The sequence below is a fragment of the Pezoporus flaviventris genome, unplaced genomic scaffold (assembly GCF_033815535.1).
Source record: "Pezoporus flaviventris isolate CSIRO_AGI_PZ_B2104156 unplaced genomic scaffold, CSIRO_AGI_Pfla_v1 ptg000083l, whole genome shotgun sequence".
Classification (NCBI taxonomy): domain Eukaryota; kingdom Metazoa; phylum Chordata; class Aves; order Psittaciformes; family Psittacidae; genus Pezoporus; species Pezoporus flaviventris.
The window spans coordinates 3825465-3840861 of NW_026892631.1; the positions used below are offsets into that span (position 1 = coordinate 3825465).

Consider the following 15397-nt stretch of genomic DNA (forward strand, 5'->3'; position numbering starts at 1 on the left):
TGGACAGTGGGATTGAGTGCGCCCTCAGCAAGTTTGCCGATGACACCAAGCTGTGTGGTTCGGTTGATACGCTGGAGGGAAGGAATGACATCCAGAGGGACCTCGACACACTTGTGAGGTGGGCCGATGCCAACCTCATGAAGTTTAACCATGCCAAGTGCAAGGTCCTACACCTGGGTCGGAGCAATCCCAGGCGCAGCTACAGGTTGGGCAGAGAAGAGATTCAGAGCAGCCCTGTGGAGAAGGACTTGGGGGTGTTGGTTGATGAGAAAATGAACATGGGCCAGCAGTGTGCGCTTGCAGCCCAGAAAGCCAACTGTATCCTGGGCTGCATCAAAAGGAGCGTGAGACCTCACTTGGAGTACTGTGTACAGTTCTGGTGTCCTCAACATTAAAAGGACATGGAACTGTTGGAACAAGTCCAGAGGAGGCCACGAGGATGATCAGGGGACTGGAGCACCTCCTGTATGAAGACAGGCAGAGAAAGTTGGGGCTGTTCAGCCTGGAGAAGGCTGCGTGGAGACCTCATAGCAGCCTTCCAGTATCTGAAGAAGAGCTATAGGGATGCTGGGAAGGGACTCTTCATTAGGGACTGTAGTGACAGGAAAGGGGGTAATGGGTTAAAACTCAAACAGAGAAAGTTTGGATATAAGGAAGAAATTCTTTACTGTTAGGATGAACAGGCACTGGAATGTGCTGCCCAGGGAAGCTGTGAATGGTCCATCCCTGGCAGTGTTCAAGGCCAGGCTGGACAGAGCCTTGGGTGACATGGTTTAGTGTGAGGTGTCCCTGCCCATGGCAGGGGGGTTGGAACTAGATGATCTTAAAGTCCTTTCCAACCAAAACTATTCTATGATTCTATGACATTCTATTGTCCTATAATAAAATCTGGTAGTCTCAACACTCATTTCCAGTTGATCATTCATATTTTATCTGAACTGTGCAAGGGTCAAAAATGCTTACAAAGTTCCACGCATACACCAGAAACAACTACTGTGCTGAATCCATCAAACTTCTGCTATAGTCACTACAGCTTCTAAGATTATAAGGAAGTTGTTCCTTACTGTGAGGGTGGTGAGGCCCTGGAACAGGTTGCCCAAAGAAGTGGTAAATGTCCATCCCTGGCGGTGTTCAAGGCCAGGCTGGGCAGAGCCTTGGGTGACATGGTCTAGTGTGAGGTGTCCCTGCTCATGGCAGGGGGTTGGAACTGGATGATCTTAAGGTCCTTTCCATCCTCAACTATTCTATGATATGACTCTATGATTTGACATATACAAGACCTAGGTCCTCACATTTGTGACATTCTGCAGCTCAGAAAGGTTCCAGAAACCCTGAAAGATTCTGAGACTCTAGATGAACTCCGCAGTTAACGATTTTGCTCCTACACAACAAACGATTTCCCCTAAAATTACTGTGAAAGATACATACTGTTTAAAGGCTGGTGAAATGCAGAAATGTAATTTGTGTGAATTGGAGCTATTATGAAAGAAACTGTTCCATGCCTCACATATTAGGTGCTTTTTTTAGATCTTATCTTGCCTTTCATTCCAGAACACGTATAAACAGATATAATCATAACAAACAAAAAAAACCCAAACCAAAACTGGAACTATTATCAGAGACTGAAGATTAGTTTTCTACTGTGTTTCAAAACATGTGATTCAGGTGACTGGCTCTAGAAAACTAACAAACTTGCTAAAGAAAAACACAACTCACTGGAACTAGGACTATGCTCTAAGATAACAGTACAAGGGGATTTCTGCAAGAATTCATTACAAAAAGCTAGAGAAAAAGACCATAAATAACAGCAAAGGCAGCATCAACATTTACATCAAGCTTAAATCACTATCACTTTGTAGCATTTTACTGATTTCTTGATGTTTTCTCAGGTTACATAAAGTTCCTTAGATCCCACATAAACGCAGCAATTCTCTAAAGGGTTTGTAAATGTTCAAAGCCTGGTGAAGTAAAAGAAGAGCAGAAAGCAGCACTATCCAACAGTGAAGCTCACACTGGTAACTAGGAAACTGTGGGAAATTACAGACCTTAGTTAACAGTGGTGCTTGATGGTTTCGTAAATAACTAGTCTTGGATTTGGGGAAAGGAGTAGACTGAAAAAGAATGTAATTTTCTGACCCATAAAGCTTCTGTCATTTCTGTCTCTTTTTTCCTCTCTCTCTTTTTAATGACATTGAGTGCTTTAAAAGTTTAATCCTCTTCAGACAAAGTTTAACATTGGTTCTGCATTTAGGTGGAAAGAGATTGAGTTGGGAATACCGCATCCCTGCTAATTTAGCAGTAGTCAAGAAAGGTCCACAGAGGACTTTCAAAGTCACCGAGTAAGTGCAAAGAACATTCAAATATCCTACTTTTTAGGGTAGATCAAAGACTTATTTCAGAAGAAGAATTATCACTTGCAGATTGGTTCCTTTGTTTACCATATGCAATCTACTGTGCCTGCCCTTTTGTAAAGATGGAAATTAAGAGTGCTCCAAGTCCTTAAAAGCCATTATAAAAAAAGAATTTGGCAGTCTTCAGCCATGGGGTATATAACCCACCACCATGTCACAATAATCCCTTGTCACAGGTACTAGCATCTCACTGGAACAGCTGCACCAGGAACATACCTTGATGCCACAACTGCTACCCTACTACTAGTACTGTTATTCTTTATAATAACAGTAATATTTTTATGAGAGAAGGATCTTCTTTTGGCATGATGGTCTCTGAGGCTACAATACTGACAACATATACTACGTCATGAACAGTACCAGCAACCAACTGTAAAAGCTAACATGCATGCAACCACACTAAAAAAGAAGCAGCTTGAAAAAACATTTTCTCTCCCATTAACATGGATTAAAAAAAGATGAGATCTCACACTTCACAATACAGATCCAGTGGAAGGTTCCGCTGGGACACATATATTATTTGGATTTATATTACAACCCCCCAGCACCATTATTGCACATAAATATGACAGAAATATCTTTCATAACCATGTCAGACTTCTAAGCAAAAGAGCTTTTCCGACACCACAACTTTTATTGTCTGTGGGACTTATTTAAATTTACTAGCCAATATAAGCAGTTTCTCCTTCAGGTCTCTGCTTGAACATTTCATTCTTAGGGTGGTAAGACTGCTTTACTAGCATGAACTTCACTGTTCTCTATTTGCAGCGTGCTCCAATTAGGCACCCAAACCATACTAGTAGAATTTAATTTGGTAAACACTGCCTCTTCAGAAGCCCAATAAATGGTAAGTAAACTGCTCAAAAGAAAAAGCTGCTCTGATAAAAGCTGCACCCACTAGAACTTATGTTTCTTTGCAATACAGGCATCACAGCAGAAGTCTGTAGTCTAAACGTATCCTAGGTGTATTCACAGCTGGCATCTTTCTGAAGCAAGATACTCATCCTTATCCAAACTGCAAAGATAATTGCCTCCTCTAACAAAAGCCAGATGTGCCAAGCTCTGCTGTTCAGAAAACAGATGTTTTATCGTGTTGGCAAAACAACTCCTTTATCAAGATAGAATTCATTTCTATTTATAGAATTCATAGATACATCTACACACTCCCATTTGGTTATCAGATTTGTTATCCCTGCCTTTGAATTTTGTTTATGTTTGGCATCTTAACCTCAAATCCACTTTTTTCATCAATGTCACTGGCCAGTAATACATTGCTGATTGCAATCTGCCTCACAAATCTCCTTTAGCTTCCTTCAAATAGTAGTTCAACCCTCGTTAGTGGAAGGTGTCCCTTCCCACAGCAGGGAGTTGGAACTAGATGATCTACAAGCAGATACAGATTTAAGCATTTTCTGCTAATACGTCACCTTGTAGGTCTGTCATGATGCAAAGAACTCAAGGGGGAAACCAAGTTCAGAACATGAAGCCCAAGAAGCAAAAGACAGGCAAAAGGGAAAATGATTTAACATGAGACAGGTCCCTCAAGGCAAACAAAAATTAAAACAAAAGACTGTAAGGTTGTACTAGATTAAAAAAAAAAAAAAAAAATCAATTTAAGCAGCAAAAAATACATAACTCGTGTTTTAGTTAGAATTTTATGTTCCAAGAAGATAATCCAAAATCCAATTCAGCCAAAGGTCTTTTAAAGCATTTTACAGCAATGGTATCAGGTACTAATTAAGACAGATTTGAAAGAGGCTGCTTCATCTTACACTGCCACAAGAACATGGAACAGATTAATTGATCAGGAAAGGTTTGCATTTGAGGAGACACTGTAATTTTAAGGTCAGAACAAGGTTAGCTGTAGAATTTAAGTATGCAAGAACACATGATTTCCTTAAAGAGAACTTAAGAGGTCTGATTTCTCTTGTTTATGATTTTTGGGTCCTTACCTGGCCTGTTTGTGGCAGCCATAATGAAAACCTGCTGACGATTCTCCAGACCATCCATCTCCGTGAGTAACTGGTTGACTACTCGGACACTGGCTCCTGACTTTAAATGGAGAAATGTGTCAACAAAATTGAGAATACAGCGGGAATATGAATATTTCAAAGTAAAAGGAACAAAATCTCTGTCCCAAAACATACTCAAAGTTTCTTTTTCACACCTTCAACGCAACTGTATTCTGGATTTCTATTTTTATAATCTTAGCATTCAATTCTAATTAAATTAAATTCTACTAATACGGTTTGAGTGCTTAACAGAGAAAACCTCAGAGGTGGAATAGCTCTGAAGTCTAATGCATTCCATTTACACTCCTGCCTCAGGTATTTTCATGACCCAGTTCATGTTGTTCAAATAAATACAAACTTCACGCAAGCATTACAGTTGCATACAGGTATCAGATTTGGCCATAAATGAAACATGACATTGAACTACACTCCGTCTTTTCCTGCTGCTCTGCACGGCCAACTTGGTAGATATAGACACGTTCTCTGAGTAATTTTTCTTTATATATGCATAGTAAAAGAAAAAATAAAGCTTTATAAAATTTGACTAATATATTTTTCCTCAACAATGAGAAAGCCTCTTGGATTGTTTTTCTTGGGAGATACTGAACGTAGCACCCTTTCGGGTGCTTCTGTTGCTAACACAATGCCACAAAACCTGCAACTTGAGGTCATTTATTTATGGAGATATTTTACCACAGACTCACTTCACGGTCAGACCTCCGAGGACACAAAGCATCAACTTCATCAAAGAATATAACACACGGGGCTGAATTCCTGGCACGCTGGAATACCTGACGGACAGCACGTTCGCTTTCACCAACATACTAGAACAAAAGACAAATCACAGTGAAACCATTTCAGACATGAAGATTTTGATTTAAAACAAAATAAGCAAAAAAAAAAAATCAGTTTTAAACAGTATTTGAGGTGCTTTGCAAGGGAGAATTGCAACTTGCTAACCAGTTTACTTCAGTAACAGTCTGTTTCTATGTCCTTACTGAGCAAGATTTACATAGGAACTGTCCCTAGCTCACTTATGACAGTTTGCAGTACATTCAGAGTTTAAACCTTTTTCCTTTTTACTTCTCTACTTTTTGGGGAATAAATCTAACTTGCCATGAATCTGCTGATGAGAGTAGTGTGGCCAGCAGGGCCAGGGAAGTGATCGTCCCCCTATACTTAGCACTGTTGAGGCCGCACCTCAAATACTGTGTTCAGTTCTGAGCCCCTCACTACAGGAGACACATCTGAGGTGCTGGAACATGTCCAAAGTTCAGCAACGAAGCTGGTGAAGGGTCTGGAGCACAAGTCTCATGAGGAACAGCTAAGGGAACTGAGGTTGTAGTGAGGTGGGTTGTAGTGAGGTGGGTTGTAGTGAGGTGGGAGTCAGTCTCTTCTCCCCAAGTAACAAGCTGTAAGACAAGAAGAAATTGCCTCAAGTTGCACCAGGGGAGGTTTAGACTGGATACTGGGAAAAATTTACTCACAGAAAGGGCTGTTAAGCACTGGAACAGGCTGCCCAGGGCAGTGGTGGAATCACCATCCCTGGAGGTATTTAAGACATGTAGATGTGGCACTTAGGGACATGGTTTAGTGGTGGCCTTGGCAGTCAGTTATGATCTTATAGGTCTTTTCCAACATAAATGATTCTATGATTCACAAATACAGTCTTCATTAAAGGCCCTGTTGTTCTTCAGCTGTTCACAGACAAACCCAGTGAGCACTCTGAACATCTGAAGTTCATATAGTAGTTGTTTGAAGACAGGGGGACTGGTGGTAGGGAACAAAAAAGTTACTGATCATGAGTTGTTCTCACTGTAGATTTGAAATTTTGTTATTTTTCCAGATCTGCATAAAGCAATGATGGATGTAGTTGGTCATTTAGAAATCCTACTTCAATCAAGAAGGCTCCATCTGCCATGTAATTTAAACTGAGAAACATACTTAAATCTACCCAGATAGCAGTGGAGTTGTTCATGTGTAAAGGAAAAAGCCAAAAACTTTAAGCACAGGTTAGATGAGGCAACCTGAGTTGCACCAGTATGAGCTGTGTAATTACCAGGAACTTTGCTTGCCCCATGCTTCGGACAAGAATTCCATAAATAACAGAAGCACAATGATTAATGCATACCATATTTAGCAGTTCAGGACCTTTCACAGATATAAAGTTCAGTCCAGACTCATTTGCCACAGCCTATCAAAAGGAATAAAAATAGATGTATACATAAACCAGACATTTTTCATGTTTTCTTTGGTTCTGTCCATGGAGCAATAAACAACCTTAAAGGAATGAACACAGTTATCAACTGTTTGTAAAATACAGAAAACAAGTACAATTATATTCAATGAAGACTGGGAACGGAGGCAGGGAATTTAGCAAGGTGTTCTCCCTCTTTAATGGGGCAGGGATCCAAATTCAGACCCCAGTGTCCTCCCCCGTATTAGCTGAAGAAGTCTCAGTAATTAGTGGGAGTTAAAGAGATATTCAACTACATAAGAGCATTTGAAGACAAAGATGAGTGACAATCTGGAATGATTATCTGCATCTACATGGGGAGGCCATAAGAAATTAAATGCCCCAAGGAGAAGGAAGACAGAAGTATTTTCAGTCAGGTAAATAAAATAAACAAAACTACATAAATATAACGGAGTGTAGACTACTTCCAAGTATACAATTTAGTTATAGTGAAATATTCCAAATAAGTGGTTATCTAATAAAGTTTCTTTCCATCTTTGCTATTTTCCTCTTCACCAACTTAATTCCTTCAAGTTTTGCAGTAATTCCATATCAATTCAAGCAAAATTGTAATTTTATGACAAGAAGATCACATAACTTTAGCACAGAGGCCCAAATTTAATTTTATGATGAGAGGAGGTGCAAAAGCTCAACTTCTGGCAGTCTCATCCAGACTCAGCTATCCCTACAGAAACATCCACTTCAAGAAGATTCTCGAGTATTTTTAAACACACTGGAACAGGCTGCCCAGGGACATGGTGAAGTCACCATTCCTGGAAGTGTTCAAATACTGTGTAGATAAGGCCCTTAGTGATATGGTTTAGTGGTGGACTTGGCAGGAATGGTTGCACTTGAGGATCTTGAAGGTCTTTTCCAACCTAGCTGATTCTATGATTCTGTGTTTAGAAAATGTATTACCTTAGCTAACAGCGTTTTGCCACATCCAGGAGGCCCTGCAAGGAGGACACCAGCTGGAGTAGTGAGGCCCAGAGCTTTAAACTGCTCTGGGTTTCGCACAGGTGCCTAGAAAAGAAATCATCATCATTATCTGTGACAAACAGCTAGCATGGAATTTTTCATTTCAGTTACAGGTGGATTAAAAATACTTCATAAGCAATTTTTTTAATGCCAATTCTTTTTAGGCTAAAAGAATAAACAGTCAATCAGCATCTTATTATCTTGTACCATTACGGAGAAGCAAAGATTATATTTATGTAAGTTCTCATCCTAAGGTGTTAAGTGTTAAGATGCCCTCTGACTGCAGTGAGACTGCTAACCTCCCAACTAAATTGTTTCCAATTCTTTGTGTGGCAGTTGTATAACTAAGGATGTTAGCACAAAATTCTTAGGTAACTTAAGGTTCAGTAATAAAGAACGTATTGTTTTCATGCTTTCAGTTTTCAGTACGTGAAAGGTTAAATACGTGTACCAGACTCATAATGAATTTGAAAGCAAATTAGAGAAGTCTGACAAATGAAGTTTTAAATGAAGATGTTGCAAAATTCCTAGGTTGTGGCATATTAGAACTCATGGGCAGCACCTTGTATTATTATACCTTCAATACATCTTAAAAACCAAACAAGCATAGCTTTACTTCCTACACAGAGGGAAGTGCAAAGACAAAATCTTTGAAAGCAAGATTAAGACATACCAATATTGCCATAGTCAGCTCCTCCCGAACATCCTCCAGGGCTCCGATATCTGCCCATGTCACATCAGGAATTGTGACAAAGCCTTCTCTCTTGGCAGAGGGTTGCACAGATGACAGTGCAACAATAAAATCGTTCATCTCAATGCACAGCTTCTGCAGCTGCTCCTCAGGCAAGGGGTCTTGCTTCTTCAGCAAATCCAAAAGCCTCTGCAATTCATCCTGAGGATATATGGAAAGGGAAAGAATAAGGTTATGCACTGGATTAGATTTTAAGAACCATTAAGGGCTTTTTCAAAGCAATACTAATTATTTTATTATTAATTATTATACAACAAATTCTGCATGATACATATAAAATATGCAAAACAACATTCAAAAGTAACATTAATGATAAAAATGTAATGATAGGAAAGTAATACTTGTGAAAGCACTGAGCTGACAGACTACAACCTTGATTTAGATACCACAGAAACAGAGCTAGCAACCACAGAAACAGAGCTAGCACATTTATTTTGTCTTCAAATTCTTCCCACTGTTTCTCCCACACTGATTAGGAAAAAGTTCTTTCCATCCTGAAATTTCCAAAACATCTATTACATGTATTAATGCTGGTTTTAATAACAAATTGCTCTCAAGAGAAAGCGAATAACTCTGCTGAACAGCACAATCCCAACAATTTGCAGAATATTCAGTTACATATAAACCTTTAAAACTGTTAACACTTTTAGATTATGCACTTTTATTTAATATAATCCGATTTCAAGTCATCAACTCATTTCCTCAGTCTGATCAGACCTGGTTCTGTAGTAAGGCCCTGATAAAGTTTGGGCAAACAGAATAGACACACATGGTAATGCTTTTCAACACTGTCCCATCTTGCAGACCACAGTGCCCCAGGCAGGTACATCCCAATTTCCCCAGTTGGCTCCTTATTGGGGAAACTGAGAAGATACTTGATCAAAGCACTTTATCGTTGCACAACAAATACATCCCGGTTCTTATACAGAAAGGCTGTATCAAAACCAATTGATACTGCACCACAAGAGAACTATACCGAAGTTTTCATTTATAAGATAGAGGGAGAAAAATAGTAAGAAACCCTGTTAAGTTTCCACATTTTTCCTACAGCAGTATATGGGGAATGTATCTCTTCCTATTTGTTGCAACTAAGATAGCTCTACAACTGACCACAAAGAAAGAGAAGTCTTCATAGTGCCCAATAATCCTTTTAAGCCTTCTCTCCTTAACAGAACCATTAAAAAAACCTCTGAAATAGCCAAGACCACTGAGTTTGTTTACCTGAATTGTGTGAATGATTTTTAAAGGCTTTGTATGTTTAGTTTCCCATTATAAACATAATATAACGGTTTTAATGACAATGCCCTGTATTAGACTATGTCAACCTCCTGCCAGCTATCAAAATATGGCTCTGTTAGGATTAGACTTCCTCATCCTCATCAACCCCTTTGATCATGGTGATGTTGATAAAAGCTGCAACTACCTGCCCCTTCCTGCTTTCTTTTGACATCAGGCCTCAGGAACCACTGGGAGTTATTGCAGTGTGATGCTGTTATTCTAATACAAAAGCTTACTACAGCTTTTTACACTGTTTTTTGCTAATGGCAATAGCATTATTCTTTGGCAGTCCTTCTAAAACCAGAATCCGAGTACAAACTGGATTTAAAACCAATTTGTTTTACTTCTCCAGACAAATCTTCAGGAAACCTACATGTAATGAAGGCATATACATGCTCCAAATATTGACAAGTAGGGTCAAGAATTTCTAGATAAAGATGGTCTGATTCACTGACAACAGCATGTTACTTGGGCCACAGAATAATTCTGGCACTGGAAATGCTGTTTTCTGCCACAGAGTTCCAGCTGTGCTGCACATTAACAGATACTTTCTCAAATTACATTGCTAACTCAACTTTTCCACTGGATAGATACCTCTCCCTCGAACTTGCTATAGGTATGAGATGCCACATGGGATTTACCACAACTAATCATACAGCTGGAAGGAAAAATGTAGACTGCATAAGTACTTCCTATTTTTGGCTAACTGCAACTATACCAGGTCAGGAAAGAGCCCCAGGCATCATAATGGATACTTCACTAAGGGCACAGCAAACAGCTTGATAAAAACTCAGTGCACTTTTGAGATTCTTAACATTCTGTTACTTCTGAAGGCAGATATAGCCACTATTTTAACCTCTGGTCTGCTAGCAAACAAAACAACACAATACAAACAACAGCAGTGAAAAGCCCAAGGGAAAAAACACACCTTGTATAAAACGTTAATACTATCTTTAGAAGGTGTAGGTTTTGGGAGCCACTTACTCAGACCCATTATATGGGTTATTTTGGAGTTAAGCTTCTGGCTTAAGAGCTGTTACTTCTAAATCTAAAATTACATTTGCCATAGATGTTTAAGGATTTATGAGCAATGACTTTCCCAACTATAAAATGGCTCAGTTCTTAAGATTTATGTTATACCTTCAGAGGCACACGCTTCAATGAACAAATACCTTAGGAGGTAGTTCTAGTTGTTTGGCATCCTCTTCCACCAGGATGTCTGTTCCTATTCCCATGCTTTCTTCAGCTGAATTTCCTCCAGTGTATATATGTTTCTTTTCCTGCTGCTCAGATTTTATCAGGACCCTGTTCACTGTGCACAAAGCCGCCTCACGACAAAGTGCCATCAGATCAGCACCTACATAACCTGGAGTCAGCCGTGCTAAGTGATGAAATTCAAAGGATTCTGGGAGCTTAAGTTTTCGACACAAAGTCCGAAGAATTCTGAACAAGTAGGGAGAAAAAGAGCAACAAAATAAAGATGAACCTGTGGCTTTTTTAATTTTCACATGAAAACAAACAGCATTGATTTATGGTCTCTCTCAGTCTACATGAACTGAAGTAGCACAGTGGGAACAATTTTCACTCAACTAGAAAGTAACTAACAGTGAAACCCACAAACCCATACTAGGTATTTCCTTTCAGTTCTTAAACAAAACCCAGCATCAACCAACAAGGTCAATCAGTGGGTAAAAGTTGGTTTTGGTGAATCTCAGCATTACAGACTTTTTAAACCCTAGTTTATGATTCTAAATTGACAGAGTAGATCTCAGAGCATACCACAGAGACACATATAAGTTACGCATTGAGGTATTCAACCTTGTATTCGTAACAACCTTAGTCTGCCTTGTCTGTTCCATACCAGTTTTATTTATTTATTAAAGAACATCCACAACAAACTATTCTACAAACAACAAATGAAATCAGACTGTCTGAAGAGCTCTGTCTTTTAATCTTCTGTATCTTTCCTCTACCATTGTCAGCTGAATATAACTGCAGATATTTCCTGTGTCCCCCATAAAATTTCCAATGGGCATTTCCAACAGCTTATGTGTACACCTCATGTGTTACCTCATCCTGACCCAAAAGCTGAAGTTACACCTACTTATACAGTTCCATCACTAATACAAAACAGCTCTAGGTAACTAACAGTGAAATGCTATGCTGCATGCTTTTTTAATAGGAGTTATTTCACTCTGTATCAAGGCCCAAGCTTTAAAAACCTCCTTCAAGGTCCACCAGGCCTTCCTGCTGTTCTGCTAAGCCAAGGACAACTGAAAACTACATGAGTAGTCAAAACCAAAGACAAAAGCCAATGTCACCACACAAATACTGGCAGAGGGATCAAATCAGCTTGTTTAAAACAGCAAAACATCACTTCATTAGGAAAATATTCTAAAAAAGCAGCACAAAACCAGGAACAAACCAAGAAGTGAAGAACATTAACACGCTTTCTAGTTCCAATCAAAACTAGCTTAAATTATTTCCACATCAAGTAATGTAACTACAGAAATGTTTTGAATAGTTTAATATCTTGTTCTTTTCATAACTCTCAAATTTTAGTATGTTTCATCTGTTTGCCTCCCCCACTAATAATTTCCACAGTCTCTCATTTAAATCTGTATTAGTGACATTGGCTTGGTTCTCAAGACTTTTTCAACCTGTCTGACATCTGTAGTGAAGCAAGTAATTCAGAATGTAGTATTAAGAACTGTAAATGCCTCATTACAAGTCCATCCCCTACTGTTTTCCTTCATGTGCTTCATACATGCACATGAAAACACCACAAGTAAACACCAGGTACTCCTTCTCATTCTACTTTATCCCCCTAAGGCTGCAGAATCACAATTAGGTAGTTAGGTAGCAAGACTTTATTACGTGGTAAACCAGAGCACTATGAGGACTTCTGCTTCTATATGGCCCTTTTATTTTTCAGAGAAAGGAGAAAACCACCCCAGCAGAAACCAGCCCAAAGCCAAAACACACAGTAAAGCTAGAGAGGTGGTTAATTTAACAAAGAAAAATAAAACCAACAGTTCCTGTAAGCCTACACCTCCAGGAACACAAATACAAACTGCACAAAACAATTACAAGAACGAATGTGACTAACTCATGAACAATCTTTAAACACTATGATGGCTTTCCCATTCACAACTCCGACCCTTTGAAGCAGTGCTGTTTCTGGGAATATCATACTGAATATCATATTTTCAACACAAACCAAAAAAAACCCATCAGAATCAGAAATCTCAACAGTAAATTCTTTAGTTCTACATCAAACCACTTGCATGCTTTTGCACAACCAAGAGGAACATAACTACTACATACATAATTACTGTATGGGCAGGGTGGGGGCAAAGAAAGGTGGAATAACAGCCAGCAGTGTTGAGAACACAAAGTGAGCAATACTGCAAGCAGAATAGCTTGTTTTGTCAAGCTAAGAAATAAGGTTTGTTGAGCCAGAATGAACTTATCCTTTAACCTTTCTTTCCTTCACATAACAAGCCACAGCTGTCTTCACAATTCCCTTCCTGTGTTTTTTGCTATTGTGGAAATGAGTAGCAGTTCTTTCTTAATTAAGAAAAGCAAAAGTTGTGGGGTTTTTGGTTTGTTTTAGTTTTTCCATCTAGTCTGACAGTCACAGATCTTTGGAATATAATGGGGCCAGTTACAAAACAGGATAACTGCAGCTCAGCTTAATGCCTGGACCAGCGTATTTCCACAAAAAAATGGAAGGGGAGAAGTTAGGCCTGTTGCTTAAGGTATGTATGTGCTTGAGAGGACTAACAAATGGGCTATACTTAATTTATGTTCCTAAATTAATAGTTACACAGGGAGCACCGAAGACAGCACGTTAAACTTCTGAACAACAGGGAACATATATTTAATTCCATCCTCTTTACTATTAAGGCACTTGAAAACTCAGTAACAATTGCTCACAAGAAATGAAATCATTCAAAATGTAGTCACAGTTACCAAGACAAAGAACAGATGCACACTTAATGTCTTCCACACTTTCCAGTGTATGCCTACCCACAAGTGTGTGCAGGCAAAAACAGGGCTAAACACAATACTCTTCCTGAATTTTTATGTTAACTTGCACATTATTTCCTTATTTATTAATTAATGAAAAAGAAGCTTATACTTTTAACACACATACTTTTCTCTTGCTGCTTCATCTGGGATCCCTAAACGAATTTCCCGATCAAACCTCCCAGCTCGCCTCAGTGCGGGGTCCAGTGAGTCAGGTCTGTTGGTTGCTCCGATAACAAGGACCTGGGTAGTGGCAGCCACGTTATTCAAATCTAAAGGAAGGAAGGAAGGAAGTTAGTACTCATATCCACTGTCTCAACTTTGTCCTGATAGCAGCAGGATTCTGGTTCTGCAGCACACAATAATACTCAGAACAGCAGAGATAAACTAGCCAATGGCAGACTAAACTGCTCTTTATCCTTATATCCACAACTTAGAATTTGCATTTTGCATAATCAAGTAAAAAATAAGCATTTCAAATGACATTTGACACATTTTCCCATTATAACTCTCTGTCCAACAGACAGGCTTTTGTAATGCTGCACAGACCATTGTGAAAATAAGGCAGCAACATTCTCTCAAATTAATTAGACTCTTCCTACCATCCCCCAGGGAAACTGTGCCAAAACATGAAAAATTATTGCCACTATCTCCACTAAGTAACCATGAGTCACTACTGAAGGAAAACAGCAAGCCTGATCATTAAGAGGTTTAGCTTAGTACAGATGTTCCTGAAACTGACCATCCATACAAGTCAGGAACTGAGCAACAATTCTCCGCTCCATGTCCTTTGATGCAACTTCTCTTTTTGGGGTGATGGCATCAATCTCATCAATGAAAAGGACACACGGTGCACTGGACTAGGAACAAGAAATATTAATAGCTACAGAATTACAATGGCAGAGTGCATTACAAGAGAGAAAAAAATTATTCAGACTTTCTATGTTGTAAGTATTACTGTAAGTCTGCTGTACAAGCAGCCTGCCCTAGAACAATTCTGTTGTTATTATTGACTATCTGGAAAGCCACCAAACTATGACACTGTGCTGAGCTGAAGCTATGAAATAATTAAGGCATGAGATTCAAAATGTGTCTATATATTGTTTAAAATTTAAACCTGCCTCTACGCTGCTTTATGTTTTCTATAAATACTCCACTGTGACTGCTTACTTGCTTAAGTCCAGAAAAGAAAATCAGGCAAGAAAGGTCTGGGTTGGTTTTTGTTTGTTTTGTTAGTGACATTAGAGCTGTGGAATTTCAAGAGCTAATGTTACTGACATACATCACGAAACAAAAGTAGCAGTAGGTGGTCACAAAGAATGATCTGCCAGCTTCCAGATGACTACAGAGCCTGACCATGTTCAGAGTATAAATGAGTAATGAGCAACTCCTACAAGTGTTCTGGAATTCCATGTACTTCATGTTCATAAAAAACCAACACTAATATACAAGAATAATTAGTGTAACTAACAGAACAGTGTTTAACAGATGTAAGGTTATTCATATTCTCAAAAAGCACTAGTAGTGCAGAGGAATACTTAAGGAAAACACTAGAATCATCTTCAAAAACAGTCCAGTATAAAACAACAGTATTTTCAGACCCGTGCATTCGGCATTATCTGGTGGCAACTGCGCCATCTAGTCGTCATTCGTCTCCACTTCGGGAGAAAATGCAATTAAGCTGCAAAGAGTCACAGCA

The 15397-nt window shown here is 39.0% G+C and overlaps 1 protein-coding gene across 2 annotated transcripts in view; it reads right to left on the reverse strand.

Annotated features, from left to right (window-relative positions):
• The window catches only part of NVL (nuclear VCP like), a 41800-nt gene that overhangs the window by 15456 nt on the left and 10947 nt on the right, over nucleotides 1–15397 (reverse strand). For both annotated transcript variants that reach the window (XM_061475399.1, XM_061475400.1), the window contains 8 exons: nucleotides 14441–14558; nucleotides 13826–13970; nucleotides 10839–11109; nucleotides 8311–8529; nucleotides 7578–7682; nucleotides 6555–6617; nucleotides 5128–5247; nucleotides 4364–4463 (listed from right to left, as the gene is read on the reverse strand). In XM_061475399.1, the coding sequence (XP_061331383.1) occupies nucleotides 4364–4463; nucleotides 5128–5247; nucleotides 6555–6617; nucleotides 7578–7682; nucleotides 8311–8529; nucleotides 10839–11109; nucleotides 13826–13970; nucleotides 14441–14558 (1141 nt within the window). The remainder of the gene's footprint in view (nucleotides 1–4363; nucleotides 4464–5127; nucleotides 5248–6554; nucleotides 6618–7577; nucleotides 7683–8310; nucleotides 8530–10838; nucleotides 11110–13825; nucleotides 13971–14440; nucleotides 14559–15397) is intronic.